Consider the following 19378-nt stretch of genomic DNA (forward strand, 5'->3'; position numbering starts at 1 on the left):
AGAGAGAAAAGATGTAGGGGTTCTTAACATGACCTTACAGTTCACCTTAAATCTTACCAGAAAAAAAGCATGACACCTTTTTTATTTTTTGACCCATGATCCTGATCTATACACAAGATATTCTCCATTGATTTTAACCAATAAAAAAAAAAATCAATTGAGGTTCAAGAACCTGTCTGATTGGTGGATCTCACATCCGATCCCGAGGGGTCTTAATACACACAATTCTACTGTTATATTTAGCACTACAGCATAACGACACAAAATCTTCAGCTTTCTTTCTTTTCAAGCAGTGACAGCAGTATCCTACAGTGTAACATACTCCACCTAAAACTATAACAAACAACCTTTTCTGATTGTTTTATAGAAAATGTATTATTTAGGACCTAATAATTCTGTAGAGAATACATCGAATATGTGTACTTTGTAAAGATTCGAAAAATTCTTTAAATGAACTGCAAAAAAACTAAAAGACGATTAAAAATGGTATAAAAAAAGAAAAAAAGAATGGTGATAGCAGATAAAATACAGTACACTTTCCCATTATGCATTCGTATAAGTTTTTTAAATAATGTTGATGGTGACATGTCCATTGTCCATGGTGTTTTACAACTATCTATATAAGCCTAAAGTTTAAATAAACAATACAAAAGAAAACATGGATAAATATTATTTTGAAATCGGCTTCATAAAAAAGTAAGCTGTCTAATATCAGCAGATGCAGATTATCATTAAAAATTAAATCATTATTCGTGAAATAAATAAATAAACTACTAATCAAACAAATATATTGGACATCCTGATAATAAAAAGATTGGTGAGATATAATAAATGTAGATAAACAGAAAATCAAATAGATGCTACAGTGGACTTACTCCAATAATAAAGGTTCTTCATTGGTTCTATGAAGAACCGTCAACATCTATGGAAACTTTCCATTTCACAAAAGGTTATTTATAGTGAAAATAAAGGTTTTTCAGGTTATTAAAATGTTCTTCACACAAATAAAAATTGGTTATTTAAAGAACTGTTACTCAAAGGTTCTTTGGGGGTACAATTTTGGTTCTTCTACGGTATCGCTGCAAAAAGCGATTTTGGAAACTTTGTTTTTAAAGAGTGTAGTAGGTGATAAGATGAGTGATGTAAAGAAATGTCGGTACAAATACATTTAGAAGAATTTAAAGCATTACATTTTCTGCACAAGGACAAGCACACACGCTGTTCATCCAGCTGCACTGCTCACACTATTAATCCAGACTCTGATTGGTTAGTAATTCTGCAGAGCTCCATTATGCACCAGCCGCCCAGTGAGGAGAACACCATGTTCACCAACTCACTGGTGCTTTAACCTCAGCCCTGGACACGGCGATCTGCCCCCACCAGTACCCAGAGGCATACAAGACAATCCATGAAATGCATATCAAATCATACTGATACAAGAACCAGCTGAGCTTTCTCATGGCCACATGTCTCCTTATCTGGTGCATGCACTACATCAGCGTCTGAATGATCAGTGAGCCCTGCTGTTTGACCTCTGACCCCAAGGCTAGTTATCTTTGTCACCACATATCCCAGTTCCTTCTATATTACAATTTCACAACCATAATGAGCTTTTACATATGCCGTCTATGGGAGGATGGGGGGGTTCAGCTAACCTTCATCTCCCAAATTTCAGAAGTTATTTTCTTTCTGAGCCTTTGCGAGTTAAAATCTCAATCTAAATCTCAATAAAAATAGAGCATGCCAAGGTCTTTGAAATGCAATGCAAGATGTAGCAGCAGGGTATAACAACATGAACATAAACAAAAAATATGTGCAAAGTGTCAAATACAACATGCAAAATTCAACATTTAGCCTATCTGTACATTAAACAAGAAAATTAGATGGAAAAACTATGGCAATAGTATATTAGACAAACTGCATTACATATGGCCATGTCTGTACTGTTGCCAGGGACTGTGAAAAGATTTGCTCTTATTAAGATTAATAGCAGAATTATTCCTGTCTGAAAATCTAACAAGGATGCATAATTAATCAATACTAGTCAGAAACTAACAGCCTGTTGAATTTTTTTCACACAGAAGATCAGGCATAAGTGAAATGCACATGAATTTGTCTGATCTCTTTAAATCATTTGGCTTCATTCTGCTGCATGCTGTGGCAATTCACCAACCACAGCATTTCATAGGTGAGCTCACCTGAGCCCAAGCAATAAAACAGCCCCCCTTCCTCCAGAATTATTCATAGGCCATTTAATTTCCTATTTGGTGAATATTGTTCCGCAGGCTCTCGTTGATGAGCAGGAAAATTGAATTATAAAGTAAGAATCAGGCGCGCGTGATGTGATTGCTGACTCTGCAGTTGCTGGGGTCACAAATGGCGCGTAATATCACCTCTCTGTTCAGGGGAAACTAACAAAAATACTCGATTTTTCGAGAATAAAGACAAACTTACCGAGAATCCAGCCCAAAAGGGACACGAATGTCTCACCCTCGGAGATGTAGTAAGGGCCAAAGCGGCGAAACTGACAGCCAAAATGAGACTCCCGAGCACCATCTGTGAAACTCCCAGAGAAAGCATGATGCGAGTCCGGGTCCGAAACTCCCTCAGCCGGGAGAGACTGCGGGACAGAGATACCGGGCTCAGGGACCGACCCCTCGGCATTGCACTGACGGGCATGGTCACGACTAAACAGTTTAAATTAACCAAAACTTGGGTTAAATCAGCGGGCTTCGGGTTTACAGGACACCTCTGGGTTTAGTCACTCCGACATCCACAAAGTAAAGATGAATGCATAGCGTGTTGACAAGACGCACAGACCATCATCCCGTTACACGAGGAAGCTCACGATGTCCTACTCTCACTGTTCTGAGGATAAGTGCGCTGTTTTCAAGCAGGTGTTTCACCGAGCGTTATCCAAAATCATTTCAATAAGACAAAGAGGTAACGAAGACGAGCGCTGAATGGTCGCCCGCTTCGAGGAAATATGCACGGGATAGGTGATCCATCAAATCCGTTCACAGCCGTGACAGTCCGTTAATGAAATACCTCACGGCTCTGAACGGAGAATGTCGTATTCATATGGGAACGAAATTCGCATCTATCGCGCCTTTGTACGGGCTGCGTATGACGCGGTTCCACGACGCGTTTCCAACGTCCGACTCCAGTGTAGAAATGTTCGCTCGGTGTTTGCGTGCAGCCGCAGCCTCCCGCTAGTAGTCTGTCAGTTGGAGGTGTGTGTGAGCAGGTGCTTGTGTAGAGGAGGAGATGGACTGACGTGTCGCCATATGTAGATTCAGATGGATGGATGCGGGCAACGAACTCGTTTTTGGAACCATCCGCGAATAAATTATATGAGTCTACTTAAACTTATTCACATTGTTACTTTTAATTAAACTCGCTTTAAGACTGAGAACATATGCCATTTAAGCAATGGGAAAAACATCTTCAGTACTACTGCATCATTGTGAGTGTCATAATGTTTCATACAAATTAAATAAACAAGTAGGCCTACTTTGTATCCGGTAACTTAGGTTTCAGACTAAAATCGGATAATTTAGTTTGCATGTGTATTCTTCGATAAAAAGACATCAAGCTTCACGTGCCACCGAACAACGCGCAGACTGAAAGCAGGTCTGGGACCACGTGTGTGAATGGAGCGGAGCGACAGAGATTTCCCCTCCCCAGATCAACGCAGAACATATTGATTCTACTAGAGCTCCTTTCCGGGTTTTCCATTTCTCACTGCTCCAATAAAGACAGTCAGCGAGAGAAAACCGTTCTGAGCCATCATGGGCCGATCGACGATCTGATTTTCCAAAACGGGGTTCTCTCGGTGAAAAAAATAACTTTACTCTGCGTCGATTTGTGAGATAAAACACAGACGTTTCGACTAAACAAACAGCTCTTCGCTGATCCTACTCGTGTAAATCTTAGTAATAGTTTAAAGGGTATTGTCGCTAAAATTGAACCTAGGCTCTTTTTGTTAATCTCCCGAGTCAAACTTTCGAAATGCCTTTTGAATCGAAGTGCATGGGGCGCTATATAAATGAAGGTGACTTGACTTTATCAGTTAGTGTTTCCGGTGGCTGGAATTTTGTCAGTCAAAAGTAGTCGATCTCTGAATGCAACGTAATGAACTGACTCCATATGAGGAAATGTCATGAACTTGTAATTCCAATGAAAAGCATGATAACTTAGACACTTAACGTTAGAATTTATATGGAAACAAGCTTTAGGAGCTTTCCATCTTTACTCCCCCCATGTTACTTGCATTCGGAGATCGACTAACTTACTGCTATCATAGAAGTGCCCCATGCACTCCGATTCAAAAGGCATTTTGAGCTAAAACGAAAATACGGTTAAATCTTAAAAGTGCAGAAAAATTCTTAAAAGTGGCGTTTCCATTCTAATTATGCTTTTACACGAAAGTTTGACTCGGGTAGATTAACAAAAATCACCTAGGTTCAATTTTGGAGACAGTTACCCTTTAAGTGACCCAATAAAACGCAGATCTACCAAATGTTTATTTCCGGCCAATCACATTTGAGGACCGGAATTTTTTTGAATATATATTTAAATCCAAATCAGTAACATTATGACCAAAATGTACTTGTAAGTTTGCATGCAAATATAGTTACGTATTTTACAAACAAACTGTGTAGTATGCATTAAAATACAATTGTTCTTATTTCATGTGAACATTTTGCATGGCTGGAGTAAATAGCCACATTCCAGACCTGTTTAATTTCAGTTTGAGGCTATGAAAAATGTCTGTCAAGGCTCCTTAAAAGGAACCATGTTAAACATGTCATAATATACAAAGACCAAACTACCATATTTGGTAGGCTACATGTAATATTTACAGGGTCTGTAGTTAATATGGCCTATCTTTAAGATAACTCTCTTACATATATCAAAATACATGTAAACATGTCTGCATTCACATGTTAACAGGAAAACTAAAGCCACATTTTCAATAATTAACTGACTATTTTGTAAAGATTAGATTTAAAACTACTACAACATGAAACAAAAAGTACAAATAAATATGCATTTTGCTTGATAGTAAAATAATATAATTAATAACACTTTATTCACAAAGTTATATTATTAGTAGTTTGTTTTCTTCAGTTAAAAGAGGCACATAGCCTACTTTTATTATTTATTTAAACAAGGCATGCTGTTTCATTTGGGTATTCATGATGGAGTATGTAATCATTTAGCTGGGCTTGATTTAACTATCGACTAAAGGTACAGTAATATTAAAATCATTTTATAATGGCCAGACGCAATGAACGTTGTGAATGAATCTGGCAGTAAAGCATTTGCGCCATCTGCAGGCCATCAAGTGTCACTACACACTATACTGCAGTCAGTGGGTGTGCTGTCGCAATGAAACATTTTGAAAGTCACCTTGCTCCTTTGCAACGGCAAACTATATTCTATTTACAAAGTTATTTTTGTATTGCAACTACAACTAGATCCCTAATAAAATGACAACATAGTGTATTTTAAAAATGATTTATTTTTTAATACAGCGGCATACTGGAAATTGTGTTGAAAAGGGAACAAACTCTGCCACACGTGAATAGCTAATGACCAGTCAAAGCTGTGTTATAATGTCTAAAGAAAAAAAAAAAGTCTTCCGGTGTGCCATAATAAATCTATTAGTACAAAAATACATTTCAGGACACACAATGTAGCATCCAGTATCACAAATAAATGCATGGAACACATTTCAAGCACACCGTTTAAAAGAAACAGGTTTTGAGAATAGTTTACATCAAGCACTTTCTTTTGTAAATAAAGAATAAAAAGATGGTTATTATTAAAAACCGCTTACATTTAGTGTGTATCTGTAGAAAATGTGATATTATTACTGCCAAGTACACGTTCCAAGGCTCAAGGGTAGAACCAGAATACAAAGACAACCATTTTAATTTCATTCATCCTCTTTTATAAACGTTTTCCCCCTTTTAAGTTTTATACAAAATAATAAAGACATACAAAAAAAGTCATTTACAAACCAAAAATGAAGGCAATATGCTAGCTTTATGTACAGCCAATTGATATCCGTCCTCCCATCTTTTATTTGTTTCTCTTTTAAAGTCATGTGCATAGCAGATAAAAAGAGAAAACCTGTTCTTAGACTTTACGCTGTTCATGTGTGCAACACCCATGTTTATTTGTACAGCGGGTTGACAAAAATGGCAGAAAGACAACTTCAGTTTCTTCATAATTTATCATTAGAACAACTTAGCAAAAAGAAACCAAAAAGGTTTTTGTTATTGAAAAAAGTGTGTCGTTTCAGATAAGGCATCACTGCTTTACATGGAGTGTTTGAGAGAGAGGGAGAAAGAGGGAGTGAGGAAGAATCTGGAAGAGGAAAGAGCAGCAGTCTTCACACCTGAGTCAAAGCACATGCATAGATCTCGACACAGCAGGAATGTTCCAGTGCTCAAGTTCACAGGTCTGTGAGGAGGCTAGTGGTGTCTACAAAGGAGCCATTAAAAAAGGTGAGCCTTAAGTGACGTGTCCTTGGCTAGAAAATTTCATACGGTATATTCTTCATATGCCATTTCTATCCGACTCTTTCCTCGAAGCTCTTATCTAGCACTGATCCTGCACCTTGACATGACAAGTCAGGAAATGTACACTTCAACTGCTCGATTGAAAATCCCAGAACTAGAATTCGATATTCTAGAAAAGTTGCACTATACATTATAATCATAACGTTATAGTGTGCATACTATATAAAGTGAAAATACATTTGCAGATTAATATAGGCTATATGTTTAAGTAGCCTAGGCTGAATGGAAGAACCTAATAAATCCTTTAAAAAAATAAACAAGTTGTGTGCCGCAAAATATTACAGTTGGCTTACAGTGTGAATATTAATTGGTCAGTGGCACAGAGCATGCAGTCCATTCAATGGTTAATGTCTGTTTTTGTTATCCTCGAAAGCCTTTAAAAGCACTTAAAAAAAGAAGAAGTGAAAGATAAAGCAAACATGAAGAGGACGATGAGGAGATTAAAACAGCACTTCATAGAATGTAACCCTCCCTCCAGTCTCTGAGGTTACCGTAAACAAAGCCAGAGCATAGTCAGGAGACCCTTCATTTAGTGTAGCCTAGTGCGTAGCCTTCATCTTGTGTATGTATGAGTATGTGTGTGTTCATAAGGGGGAAAGGTCCTCTCTCTTTTGATCTGGTTCCACATTCAGTAAAGGGACCTGCTGTTGCCCTCCTCAGAAATGGTCAATAAGCACAGACACACAGTTGGCTCCAACCAGGTAGTTGGGATCTCCAGGGAGAGATTTGTTCTGCCAACTCTTAGGATCACCTGGATAAATAACAGAAAATGCAGATGAATATGATTGATGAATTGAGAGTAAGATCAAATCACCACGTTCATAAGTTTGGGGTCAGTTTCGGTTTTTTTTTATGAAAGAAACTAACTTTTATTCAGGAAGGATCAAATAAAATACTTTTATTCTGCAAAGATGCATTAAATTGATCGAAATATATACAATAAAGACTTTTACTTTGTTACATAAAAATATATATAAAATAAACGTTCTTTTTAACCTTCTAATCATTTTGTAATCCTGAAAAAATAGCACACAGCACTGTTTTCAACATTGATCATAATTATTAGAGTAATGATGCTGAAAATTCCTCTTTACCATCACAGGTATAAATTACATTTGAAAATATGTTAAAATAAGAAAACAGTTATTTTAAATTGTATCGTTTTTACTGTATTTTAGATCAAATGCAGCTTTGGTGAACATAAGAGACTTCTTTCAAAAATATTTTTTAAAAATCTTGCTGACTCCAAACTTTTGAACAGTCGTGTATGTATTATACATCACGTATATGCAGTGACAGAAAAAAAAACATGAATTAAACATTAAATTGAGCCACATGCATGCTTGTTTTCTAGTCAGATCCACGATTCTAAAGCCAACAAATCACTAACAAAAATGTAGCGTAAAACAAAACGTACGTTTGGAGAAACAAACATAAAACTACAAACTAGGTGCATTATTTTTTAGCATATTTCAACAGCTGTATCAGTACAATATTGTGCAATTTTAGCTATTGTTCTCTTTGGTTTGCATGAGGAAAAAGAGAAGAGCGTAGCGGGATGCTCTGAGATAAGACAGGCTCTCAGCATGCGTTATTTGTTCTGATAGAGATAATCAGCAGAGCCACAGCAATAACCAATAAGCTCATAGCCTAAGGTGCTGTAATGCATAAGAACAAGGTTGTTTTTCCATTCATCAAGGTGAAGTGTGCAATTTCAGTACCACTAGCGGCACCAAATAGAATGGGGGGGGGGGGGGGGGGGGGGGTGTCAAGTTTCAAACAAACTAACTGTTCTGTTTGTTGGTTTTATGGTAAATAACTTACGCACTTAATCTTCAAAAATGAAACCGATTAATCATATAATTTTGTAGCTCATTTATAGAGGACCATTTCAGTGCACTTTTGCACTCTGCTGTGAACTCCATCAGAACAACTTCTGTGTTAAAGTAGTTAGATAAACGCTCTCTTTCCAAGAGAGTGCAGGGGAATTTGCCTTGAACTATGGATAAACGATGGCCTTGTTTTAAAATATGCAGATTAGAGGCAAAGGCCTGTAATGGTTTTGGATGAGGCAGGAGTCTCCGATCTCTCCACTGCACATTCAGAACGAGAGGTTAATACAGGGTGGTCAGAGGTTTACCAATAAGAGTTATATAGAGACAAATGAGTCAGTGAAACAAGAGAGAGAGAGAAATTAAGACTCAGGGAAAAACATTTGCTGATCTCCATTAGCGGGACGAAGGCAATTCCAGCATCTCTGCATATTCAGACATTTGGGTGGCTGTGTGAGAATCAGTTGAATACACAAATAATATTATGAGTGAATTATGATTAATAGATGAAAATTCCTATTGGCTAATTCATGAAATCATGAGACTCAAGTGAAGATGGCAAACAACCTATTTTGTCAATGTTCATCTGCAGATCTCTGATTATTTAACTAACCTCGAGGGAGATATTGAGTGATTCAGTGCCTTGATCGAGAGAACACAAAGACCTATGAAACGAATCTGCCCAGCGAAAACTACTTGTACTGAACAAAATGCAAAAAAAATTGGGCCCTGCAAAATACAAACCATCTGCCAAAACAAATTTACTTTCTCTAATGCAAAATATCCATTGAGTAAAATACAATGGATATGTTGTCATTCACTAATGGAACAATTAAAAAAAAAAAAAAAATCCTAATTTGTCAGATGTTTTTCTTAGTTATCACATCCAGTTCCTTTTGTGAAAAATCTAAATGTGTAACATGTATTCCCTTATAGAATATACACTACCGTTCAAATGTTTGTGGTCAATTTAAAATAAGTGTTTTCTATTTCAGTACATTTTAAAATGTAAATTATTCCTGTGATGGCAAAGCTGAATTTTCAGCAGCCATTAGTCCAGTCGTCAGTCACATGATCCATTAGAAATGCAGAAAACAATTGTGCTACTTTAATACAAGACACTTAAAAGAGACACTTGGTTTAAATAGACCTTAAATAAAGCACATAAATGAATGAGCAGACTGGAATTAGTGAGTCAGTGAGATAAGCTAAATGACTAAAATATTTAGTGGTATAATAAAATAAAATAAAAGGTTAACAAATGACTGGTCACATGGAGGTGTGAATAAGAAAATGCATAATGAAAATAAAAGGCCCACAACCAAACAAGTTGTCACAAAGCCATCCCAAACGACCCCAAAAGGACAGAGAGAGGACAGCGTACCCGACGAGGAGTCGGAGGATTTTAGAGCAAAAGACCAACCATCAGGGGTCATAGACGCACAGTGAGGTAGGCGGAGCTCCACTGGCTTCAGGAACTTCAGACCGTGAGGACCACACATCACCAGAGGACTCAGCAGAGTTTCACCTGGAAATAAAAACTCTTTCCTTTAGCATTGACTCTACACTCAAGCACATATCTGTATATGAAAAGACAATGTTTCTCATAAAGCTACACATTTAGTACTAATAAGCTTACTTGCATTTTGAGTACAAGTTAATTAATGTATCAATTTAAAAAAAAAAAGTGGTGAGGGTGTGGGGGGGTCTGTAACAAACATTTAAAAAGAATCTGTATCAAATTTTGGATTACCAGGTTTATTTCATAGACCAAAACAAGACAGGGGTCAGAAGATTCTGACATTTATGAGTTAAAAAAGATGCGTGACTAACCTTTCTCTTTGTCCAGAGGTGGCAGGATGCTGTTATCCCGACACACTTTGAAGTAGATCTCTTGCTCCACGCCATCAGGAATCGCTCCCTGAGGGATAATGATGCTCACCCCCGTCTCAATGGAACTCAGAACCCCGCCGTTACAGTTGAAGATGCCCCGCGCCGTCGCCACCACCGTGTGGCTGTCATCATCATCGTCGTCCTCCAAAGCACTTGGGCTGGAAAGAGGGAAAATAAAATAAGATAAACCTAATTTTTTGACTCCTCTGATCTTTAATTATTTTTTGTAAAAATAAATAAACTATAGCAGAAAATAATATCGGTAAACAAATGTTTTTGTGCCCTACATTTACTAAATTTTTTACTTCATCTAATTTACTTCATGTTATAGTTTTAGCACGAAAAAAAAGTAAGCTTGACAATTACGGAGCTAGAGCTAGTCACTGATAGGGCTGTCACTTTTGTGAAAAAATCCTTTTCGATTTTCGAGACATAAGTGTTCATTGAATCGATTGTAAAATCGATTTTCCATGTCTAAAGACGTTTCCATTTTCAACGCCAAATATAGGCCAATCCACGGACAACTAACAGGCATTAGGACGAACGTAAAGAGGGCGCTTGAGACGCACAATATTTCTGATGATTTATTGGCATGAAATTTCGTGTACAATTACAAACAGGAGTGTAACATTCTCGAAAAGCAGAGTGGACTGCTATAACATCAATGAAAAACATTACTGCAAGAAAGCGCCTTTCAGACAGGGCACGGCATTCGCGGCGCGGAGACCCATTCATTTCAATGGCTTGCGAGACATTCTGTTTTGTGAAAGCAGCTCTTTTGTTTTTACCTCCAAAACACACCAACAATTGGTCAGATCTATGCCAATGGACTGTGCGGTTCAATGGCTGAGCCATTCAATAGGCTACATATAGCGCTAGACATTTTGTTGCTGGGTCAAACAAAACGGAAAAAAAATTGCTAAGCGGTGCGCACGCCGCGGTCAAAGTTCAAGCGCGCAAATCGCGTTGTATCTGAAGCGCAACGCTGAACCCAGCGGCCAGCGCCGCGCATTCTGCGTCCTGAAAGCCGTTAAAATCGCTTCCCTATTTTCATTTTCGAAACTTGTGTTGGTTGGTCCGATCGATTGTGCAATCGATTTTCGAACAAAAAGTGACAGCCCTAGTCACTGATAACAATTTATGAACAAATAAGCCTGAACCTCCAGCTGAGACTCGAAGGCGGATTACATTTATATGAATGCATTAGTGAGAGAGCGATTGTGTGCAAATTAATTCTACCTGGCAGCGTCTCTCTACTAATAGTAAAGTTGTGGGTTTTAGTTACTAATAAATATATGCTAGACCTTTTCATTTTCTAAGCTATTTTATTGATGAATCACAGAACGTCTAGGTTACAACTGTAACCTCTGTTCCCTGAGAACAGGGAACGAGACACTGCATTGATGACGCTATTGGGGAACACCCTCCATGTGAACCGGTGTCTGAAAAACGATTCAATCACAGCAATCCATATTGACCGCCGACAGCCTATGACGTCAATACTAGTGCGACCAGGAAGTATAAAAAGGGGCGCCTAGCCCTAGAGAACATGTCATCCACTTTTGTCTGAAGAGACTGTTCAGCAGCCATCCCAGAGGCATGGGAACAGAGGTTACAGTCGTAACCTAGACGTTCCCTTTCGAAAGGGAACTCGCACTGTGTTGATGATGCTATTGGGGAACGATATACAATCCCATCATGCTGAGGGGAGTGCATGCCAATTATGGCTCATGACAAAAATGTCAGAACTGGCAGTTTCAACCTGAAATGCCAAGCACACACTCCCCCTTCGGGTCACATACAGGCTGTCAGTGACATTATTCCCTACGGTCACTGCCCAAGCTATAGGCCTCAAAAGTGGCCTCCGAACAACGCAAGGCCTACCAAGGCCGCTCAAAGGCTTGGAACAAACAGCTTCCATGGAAGGGGTCCCTTTAAAGGAAAATATGGCCAAGGGGTCCGAAAGGAGTCCTGTCCAGTCACTTTCTGAGGGAAACAAAGTTAACCCCACGTCACCAGGGAGGCTGATCTGATCAAATGTACTGACCTAGTCTTGCCAATAATCTGTCTGATTCTTGAACAGAGTCTCTCACAAAATCCAATAGGGAAAAACTGCAATTAATGGCAGTAGTTCACTCAAAAACCGGATCATAGAGACGGGCATCCTGGAGAGTAGAACTCAGCATAGCGCTTGTTAACCCTTGCAAACGAGGGGAGTAACTCTACTCGATCCTGGATCTACACAGTGCTCAAAGCCCCGTGGAGGCTGGGCACTCTAAAGGCACCCTAATAAGGGGGGCGCCTCCAGCTCTTGGGCTGATCTAACATGGAGGCCTCGTGAGAGTCCTTCGATCTTCCGACCAGACTAAGGGAGTTAAGTATTCAAATAGAGCGATTCTCAGATAGATTCTGGAACACTATGCTCAACCTGATAAGTACTGACCAGACTCTGGGCTAAAATCAGGGAGGCTCCATGGGGCCTTCAGCATGATATTTAATGCCTTTGCAATGTTAAGCATCCAACTCGTATGGGGAGCCGCCTTCAAGGAGGCCTGTTAAGGTCAAACTACTTGATAGCAGGGATGTATGCAGAGCCATCAGAAGCCTAGGTGCTCTCACAGACATTTCTGTGGGCCTGGTTATACGTATTTAAAATTGCCAACAGGCAGTGTACTCAGCAGAAGTGCTATCAATCCTTTAAAGCAAGCAGACTACAATCTTGCGCTACCGAAGTATCGAGGAAGCCTACTGTAAGGCCTAGAGCTTCGAAAGTTATGGGCGTCACAGCCCGGGCAGTGCTTTAGCTCTAAGGGAGCATACTCAACCATCCCAAGTGGGAGGGAGTCACTAATCTGTCTCTAGCCTTGGTGGTGAAGGGTGATAACATACGAGCTATAAATCCTCTTCACCCCCTAACGCTTATCACTTGCCATAATTGTTCTTACCTTTTTCAGGTGATTTAAAATCAGACAAAACAGTCCCTGAAGACGAAAAGAGGATGACATGTTCTCTAGGCGCCCCTTTTATACTTCCGTGTCGCACTAGTAGTGACGTCGTAGGCTGTTGCCGGTCAATATTGATTGTCGTGATTGTATAGTTTTTCAGACACCGGTTCACGTGGAGGGCGTTCCCCAATAGCGCCATCGATGCAGTGCGAGTTCCCTTTCGAAAGGGAACAGTGTTGACAATACATTTCGGTGCTACTGAATGTTTCTGTGTGCGCGTGATCTGCGAGCTACTGTCTTGTATGCGTGTACGTTACAATGCAGCAGCGGATTTGTTTAAAACAGCAATTAACTTGTACAAAAAGCTGTTTAAAACGTGCATTCTCCCAATTAATTTTGAGCTTACACATGGCATAATCAAACATCTCTTGTTATGCGCTCTCGGAGTATGCATTTATTTGTCATTTCAACTGTTGGAAACGGAGCTTAAAAGTGGACTTCAAAGATTTCTTATCCTGTTGTGCCTCTATAGGCCATGGTCAGCAACTAGTCGATGTCAAGCTTAAAGCATCATGACAGAGTATTAAAGTCGTCTTGTCTGTGTAACCCCTATGATATAAATTAATTTGAATGTTTCAAAATATCAAATTATGATGAATAATATGAAGGATTTTTTCAATATAAAGTTATTTTAGAAAAAAAAGTAAGCTTGACAATTACAGAGCTAGTTTCTAGTGTACCTGACAGGTATTGCCTTGGGTACGGCGTTGATGTTGTTCTGCTGGTATTTCGGTTTCTGGTCCATGGTGCGGGTGAAGGTGTCTAGGCCGCTGTCATGGTCTGTCGAGTGGGGTGAGCTCTGTGGTTTGGCAGTGGTACTGATAGGAGCTTTCACATTATCTTTCTTATTTTGAGAGTCATTAGGCAAGAGGTTGTGGTTGAACTTGGGGCTGTCAAACTTGCGTTCGAAGGGCCTTGCAGAGGTGGTGTACGGCTTGGGCACAAAACGGTTGTAGCTGGACGTGGCAGTGCTGTTGGTCTTTGGAGGTTCACCAGTGCCGTTAACAGGAGATTTCTCTGGGAAGCTTTTCTGAGGCAGGTAAGTGCTCTGAACTTTGTCTTCATGACTGGGAGGCTTCACTTTGGGAGATCCGTGTGGGTCTAGCGGTGGGGTCACTGTGGGTGAGAGAGGAAGAATATGTTTATGTGAATAAGTCTCTTATGTTCACCAAGGCTGCATTTATTTGATTAAAATACAGTAATATTGTGAAATATTCTTACAATTTATAACACATTTCCATTTTATAAATATAATTTATTCTTGTGATTTATTCTGTAGTACACCAGTCTTGTCACATGATCCTTCAGAAATCATTCTAATGTGCTGATTTGGTGCTCAAGAAAGAGTTCTTATTATTATCAAAGTTGAAAACAGCTAGGTTAATATTTTGGGGAATTTTGGAAACCGTGATGAATATTTTTGCAGGATTCTTTGATCAATAGAAAGTTCTAAAAAAACAGAATTATTTATACACACATATTGCATTTTTTATTCTTCCATTAATCACTTACCTGCCGGTTTAGGCAGGGTCGGGGGTGGTACAGCTGGGTTGGCCAGAGCAACAGGGTTGATCTTCTCCACTGACTCTGTCCTGTAGCAGACAGACAAACAAACAATGAAGTCTAGATTCAAACGTAACGCCATATATTCTGTCATCATGTTTACTGCTATTTAATTTTATATTACAAATTCCAGGAAACATGATAATTTACTTGCCAATATCCACATTTATATACATACAATTACACAAAATCTGATGAAATAGAAACATAAAACAGAGTTGTATTTTAGTATTTGATCGTGTACCTGGGGTAGTACCCTGGTTGGGTCTGGGGTTGGGCTGGCTTGATGGCAGGTGTCAGCTGTGCGGAGGGTTTGCTATCAAAGCTTCGGCGGTCGAAGTAAGACAGCTGTTTCCTGTAGTACTCCTCATCCTCATCAGGGTCATTGTTATTCGAGCGAATGATATCATCTGCTGCCTTAGGGTGGGGCTGCTGTGGCTCTGGAGATCTGACAGATCAAAGACGCATGTGTACCTTCAAATACTTTGTGCATAGAATAGTTGCAGTCATCATTTCAATAAAAGTGCACTAATATAATCAGTTGTGCTGAATAATATTTTTGTGGAAACCATGATACAGGATTCTTTGATGAATAGACAGTTCAAGAAAAAAAAAACAGCATTTATTTGAAATTGAAATGTTTGTAAACGTAATGTTTTGGTTACAAAAGTGTTCTAGACACATTATATTGTGTTTGTGGCTGCAAATGTATTGACTTTAAGTGCTAGTTCATTACCTAAAGGCCTTCTCTTGGTCCAGGTTACTTAAAGAATTGGCTTTGGGCACAGAGGCAGCGCCAGGTTTAGGCACCATGTCCACAGGCTAAAGGAAGCAGAAAAATTCAACTTAATTATTTAGTCTGTAGAGTGTATATTTTAGTGAGAAGAAATACAGACTATGCCAACTCACCCGAATACCAGAGTTTGCAGACTCTTTTGCTCTGTCCACAGACACAGATCGCTTGTTCTCAAATATCTTAACCCTAGTGAGCACGGACTGGGGCTTCATGGCTGGGTCTTCCTCTGCCACGGCTGGAGGAGGAAGTTCAGGTTCTGCTGTAGGTGAGAGGGACTCCGGTTTAGGAGGGGACACAGAGGTCTCTGAATTCATGTAGCCCCTCTGTGGTGGTTGAGCGTAGGAAGGTCTCTGGGAGGGGTCGTAGTACTGTTGTTTGGGGGGCTCAGGGGAGCGGGAGGTGGCTTGAGTGTGAGGAAGTGGTTCTTGGTTATACTGTGGCCGCGCAGGGGGTGGTTCGTCGCGTCGGATCGGTCCAGGGCTAGGTTTGCCATAACGAGGTCGACCCGTGTCGTAGCCCGTATCGTGCCGCGTATTAGGGTGACCATACACGTGGTCCAGACCATCTTCGTAGGGCATATGAGGGTCGTATCCAGAGGTGTGGTCATACGGAGCCCATTGCTCGTCGTACGGAGGCACGCTGTTTTCAAAATGTAGGTGAGGGTCAAAGTTACGAGCCTTTGATTCCATGTAACCCCCATCAAAGCGACTGGGCTGGTGGTCGTAATCTCCGAATGGCTTGTCTTCCTGGTAGAGGGGCTGCTGGGGTTTGTAGTTGGGCTGCATAGGGTTCTGGTTCACCTGCACCTGCTCGTTTGTTCGGTAGATATCCTTCTTGTACATCTGTTGATATAGCCAAGGCAGGAAAATTATGAACAAACTGTACAAATAACTGTACATTAAACTCAAAACCACAGCAATCAATTGAATTGAATGAAACGACAGAAACCAGAAGTGATTAATATTCGGATTAAAAGTTGAAGAATGAAGCACAGAGTCAGCAGAGAGACCTGCAATAGAGGAAGACTCAGAGTGGGCAGTTATTGAACAGGTCAAATGGAGGCAGCCATTACACAGTTTCAGAGTTTAAGAAAGATAAAATGACTCATGACACGCCAAGCTGCAAAATCATTAGGGTAAAATCAGCCAGAAAAAGTCCCACTGAAAAAGAAATTTCACAATTTGCTTCAAAAAATAAAATGTATTTTGAGAAGTAGCCTTTTAGGAACCATTTTTGGATTTTGTATAATAAAGCAGCTAAAATTGAGGATAATTAATCTATTTGAATTAAAACATACTGTTGATAAAACTATGAAAAGAAAAAAAAGTCGACATGTATGTGATTAAAGTTGATTCGACGTCGACTAGTCGCTGATGGCATCATTAATGAACAAATAAGCCTGAACCTCAAACTGAGACTCGAACGTGGGTTTCATTTATATGAATGCATTAGTGAGAGAGCGATGGCGTGTGAATTAATTCTACCTGGCAGCGGCTCTCTACTAATAGAGAAGTTATGGGTTTTAGTTACTTTAGTCAACTTTCCAGTTTCTAAGCTATTTTATTGATGAATCACAGAGGAGTGTTGACGATACATTTTGGCGCTACTGAATGCAAGCTACTATGTGTGTGTGTGTTACAATGCAGCAGCAGATTCGGCAATTAACTTATGTATACAATATGCTGTTTAAAACGTGCATTCTCCCGATCAATTCTAAGTTTACACACTGTATAATCACACATCTCTTGTGATGCGCTCTCGGAGTATGCATTTATTTGTCATTTTAACTGTTGGAAACGGAGCGTAAAAGTGGACTTCAAAGATTTCTTATCCTGTTATGCCTCAATAGGCCATGGTCAGCAACTAGTCGACGTCAAGCTTAAAACATCATGGGAGAGTATTACATTTTTTTTAATATTGTGGCCACAAATTATGAATTGGTTCACTTGTTTTGGCCACAATGTAACTACATTAACACAAGGCAACTAGTTTGTTTCTTAATTCCTGGCGTATGCCTTTTTTGTCTGTAGTTTAATTTTCTTAAGTAATATGACATGATGAAAAGAATATATATATAGAATACTTTCTTAGAATACCAGAAGACAAAAACAAAAAATACAAATGAACTCTGTTGTAAAGAGCAAGGCTACCTTTCAAAGTCAATAGGAGGGGGGAAGATTCAAAGTTTTAAATATAAATAAAGATCAATTTAATAATTAAATCAGTGCATCACATTCATTGCACCACAAGTATTTACTAACTCTACTTCAACAGGCAAAAAAACAGAAAAATAAACCCATGCAAAAGTAGGCAAGCAACAGTGGGGACCTGGGCTTGCCCGAAGATTCATGAACTATATGATCTGATGCAGCAGGCCTCTGTCATACCCACTGTTGTTTATGAACACGCATACGCACAATCACAGATAGAGAACAGACGCTCTCATATTTAAGCACACAGCGCACATGCAAGAGCTAGAGGAAAGCACCGCAGCACACAGGCAGGGCAGACGGCGATAAGAGAGGGCACCGGGCTCGGGCGTTAAGTGGGCCGGTTTCAGTCCAGAGCGGGGTGGCTAGCGAGGTACCTTGGACTCTGACCCGGGTTGTCCAGATTGGTTGGGGTCGGGAGACGGGGGTTGAGCTAGCTCAGGGGCAGGTGGGAAGAGAGAGCCAGCCTCTGGGCTGAAATCCCCCTGAGTGAGGGTGACCGGGAGATCCTTGGCACTCGGGGCCCCTACATTTACATGAACAGCAGGGGGCGCTGTCTCTGCCAGCGGCTCAGGCTGCGTGGGGAGAGCAGCCTCTGCTTTCTGTGAAGGTGTTCAAAAATGTTTAATACATGCGGTCAAACCTCACCACTGCACTTCAGCTGTGATTCTCTTCTTTCTCACCTGACACCAGTACTGTTCTATTAAGGGAATGTTCCAGATTCAATTGATGATAAGCTCTATTGACAGCACTTGTATATAAATAATTTCTCTTTATTGGCTGATATTGTATATTTGACCTTTGCTGTCATCTAATCTTTAAAAACACTAATAATGTAATAAACACTGTTAAATATAACATTTAGCAAAAAAAAAAATTCAACCTGTACATTACAGTGTTGATTTTAGATTTTAGTGTTTTATTTAGACAATATAGTTTATCATTTTAAACCTGTCCATTTAACAGTCATCTGAATTTCATAACAGATACGCATTACATAATTGTATGCCTACTATTGCTTGAATTTTAATAACAATGCATCTCTAGTGACTACACTTTTAAAGCATTTCAAGGCCTACTGCCCTTCCTCTGTCAGTCCCTAAACTGCTAAGATTATGCCACAAGTGCTGTTCACACAGCTTTACTTGTACTGAATTAGGAACATCCCACTAACATACAGAATAGGATGATTATGGGAACCATGTCATGTAATAATTTGCAACTAAACAAGGTTCTATTTTTACTGTAAGTCTGATGTCAGTTTAATTCTACAGTACAGTACAATGTTTTGGCTCTTGTAATACAAGATCTAAGACACTTTTGATATCATGGTGGCCACTGGACCAATATAGATAAATACATTCACAGTTATATATTTAACACTGTAATTCCATCATGCACATAATACTTTCTGGTAATGACATCATTTTGCATGACATACTGTATAAGGGGACAGCTAGACCACAAGGATGGGGCAATCGTTACA

At 39.6% G+C, this 19378-nt stretch overlaps 2 protein-coding genes across 22 annotated transcripts in view; both read right to left on the reverse strand.

Annotated features, from left to right (window-relative positions):
* fam189a1 (family with sequence similarity 189 member A1) overlaps positions 1–4039 on the reverse strand; it is a 126019-nt gene extending 121980 nt beyond the window's left edge. For both annotated transcript variants that reach the window (XM_079605128.1, XM_079605127.1), the window contains exon 1: positions 2455–4039. In XM_079605128.1, coding sequence (XP_079461254.1) covers positions 2455–2679 — 225 coding nt within the window. In that variant the 5' untranslated portion in view covers positions 2680–4039. The remainder of the gene's footprint in view (positions 1–2454) is intronic.
* Positions 4040–5508: 1469 nt separating this feature from the next.
* The window catches only part of tjp1a (tight junction protein 1a), a 143057-nt gene continuing 129187 nt past the window's right edge, over positions 5509–19378 (reverse strand). For 9 of the 20 annotated variants that reach the window (XM_079584260.1, XM_079584269.1, XM_079584274.1 and 6 more), the window contains 9 exons: positions 18270–18494; positions 15796–16524; positions 15623–15708; positions 15131–15334; positions 14836–14915; positions 14004–14439; positions 10259–10476; positions 9810–9953; positions 5516–7344 (listed from right to left, as the gene is read on the reverse strand). In XM_079584260.1, the coding sequence (XP_079440386.1) occupies positions 7250–7344; positions 9810–9953; positions 10259–10476; positions 14004–14439; positions 14836–14915; positions 15131–15334; positions 15623–15708; positions 15796–16524; positions 18270–18494 (2217 nt within the window). In that variant the 3' untranslated portion in view covers positions 5516–7249. Of the gene's footprint in view, positions 7345–9809; positions 9954–10258; positions 10477–14003; positions 14440–14835; positions 14916–15130; positions 15335–15622; positions 15709–15795; positions 16525–18269; positions 18495–19378 lie in introns of all 20 variants that reach the window. The other 11 variants (XM_079584276.1, XM_079584275.1, XM_079584265.1 and 8 more) reach the window with 5 other exon arrangements.

The sequence above is a fragment of the Phoxinus phoxinus genome, assembly GCF_949152265.1.
Source record: "Phoxinus phoxinus genome assembly, chromosome: 2".
Classification (NCBI taxonomy): Eukaryota; Metazoa; Chordata; class Actinopteri; order Cypriniformes; family Leuciscidae; genus Phoxinus; species Phoxinus phoxinus.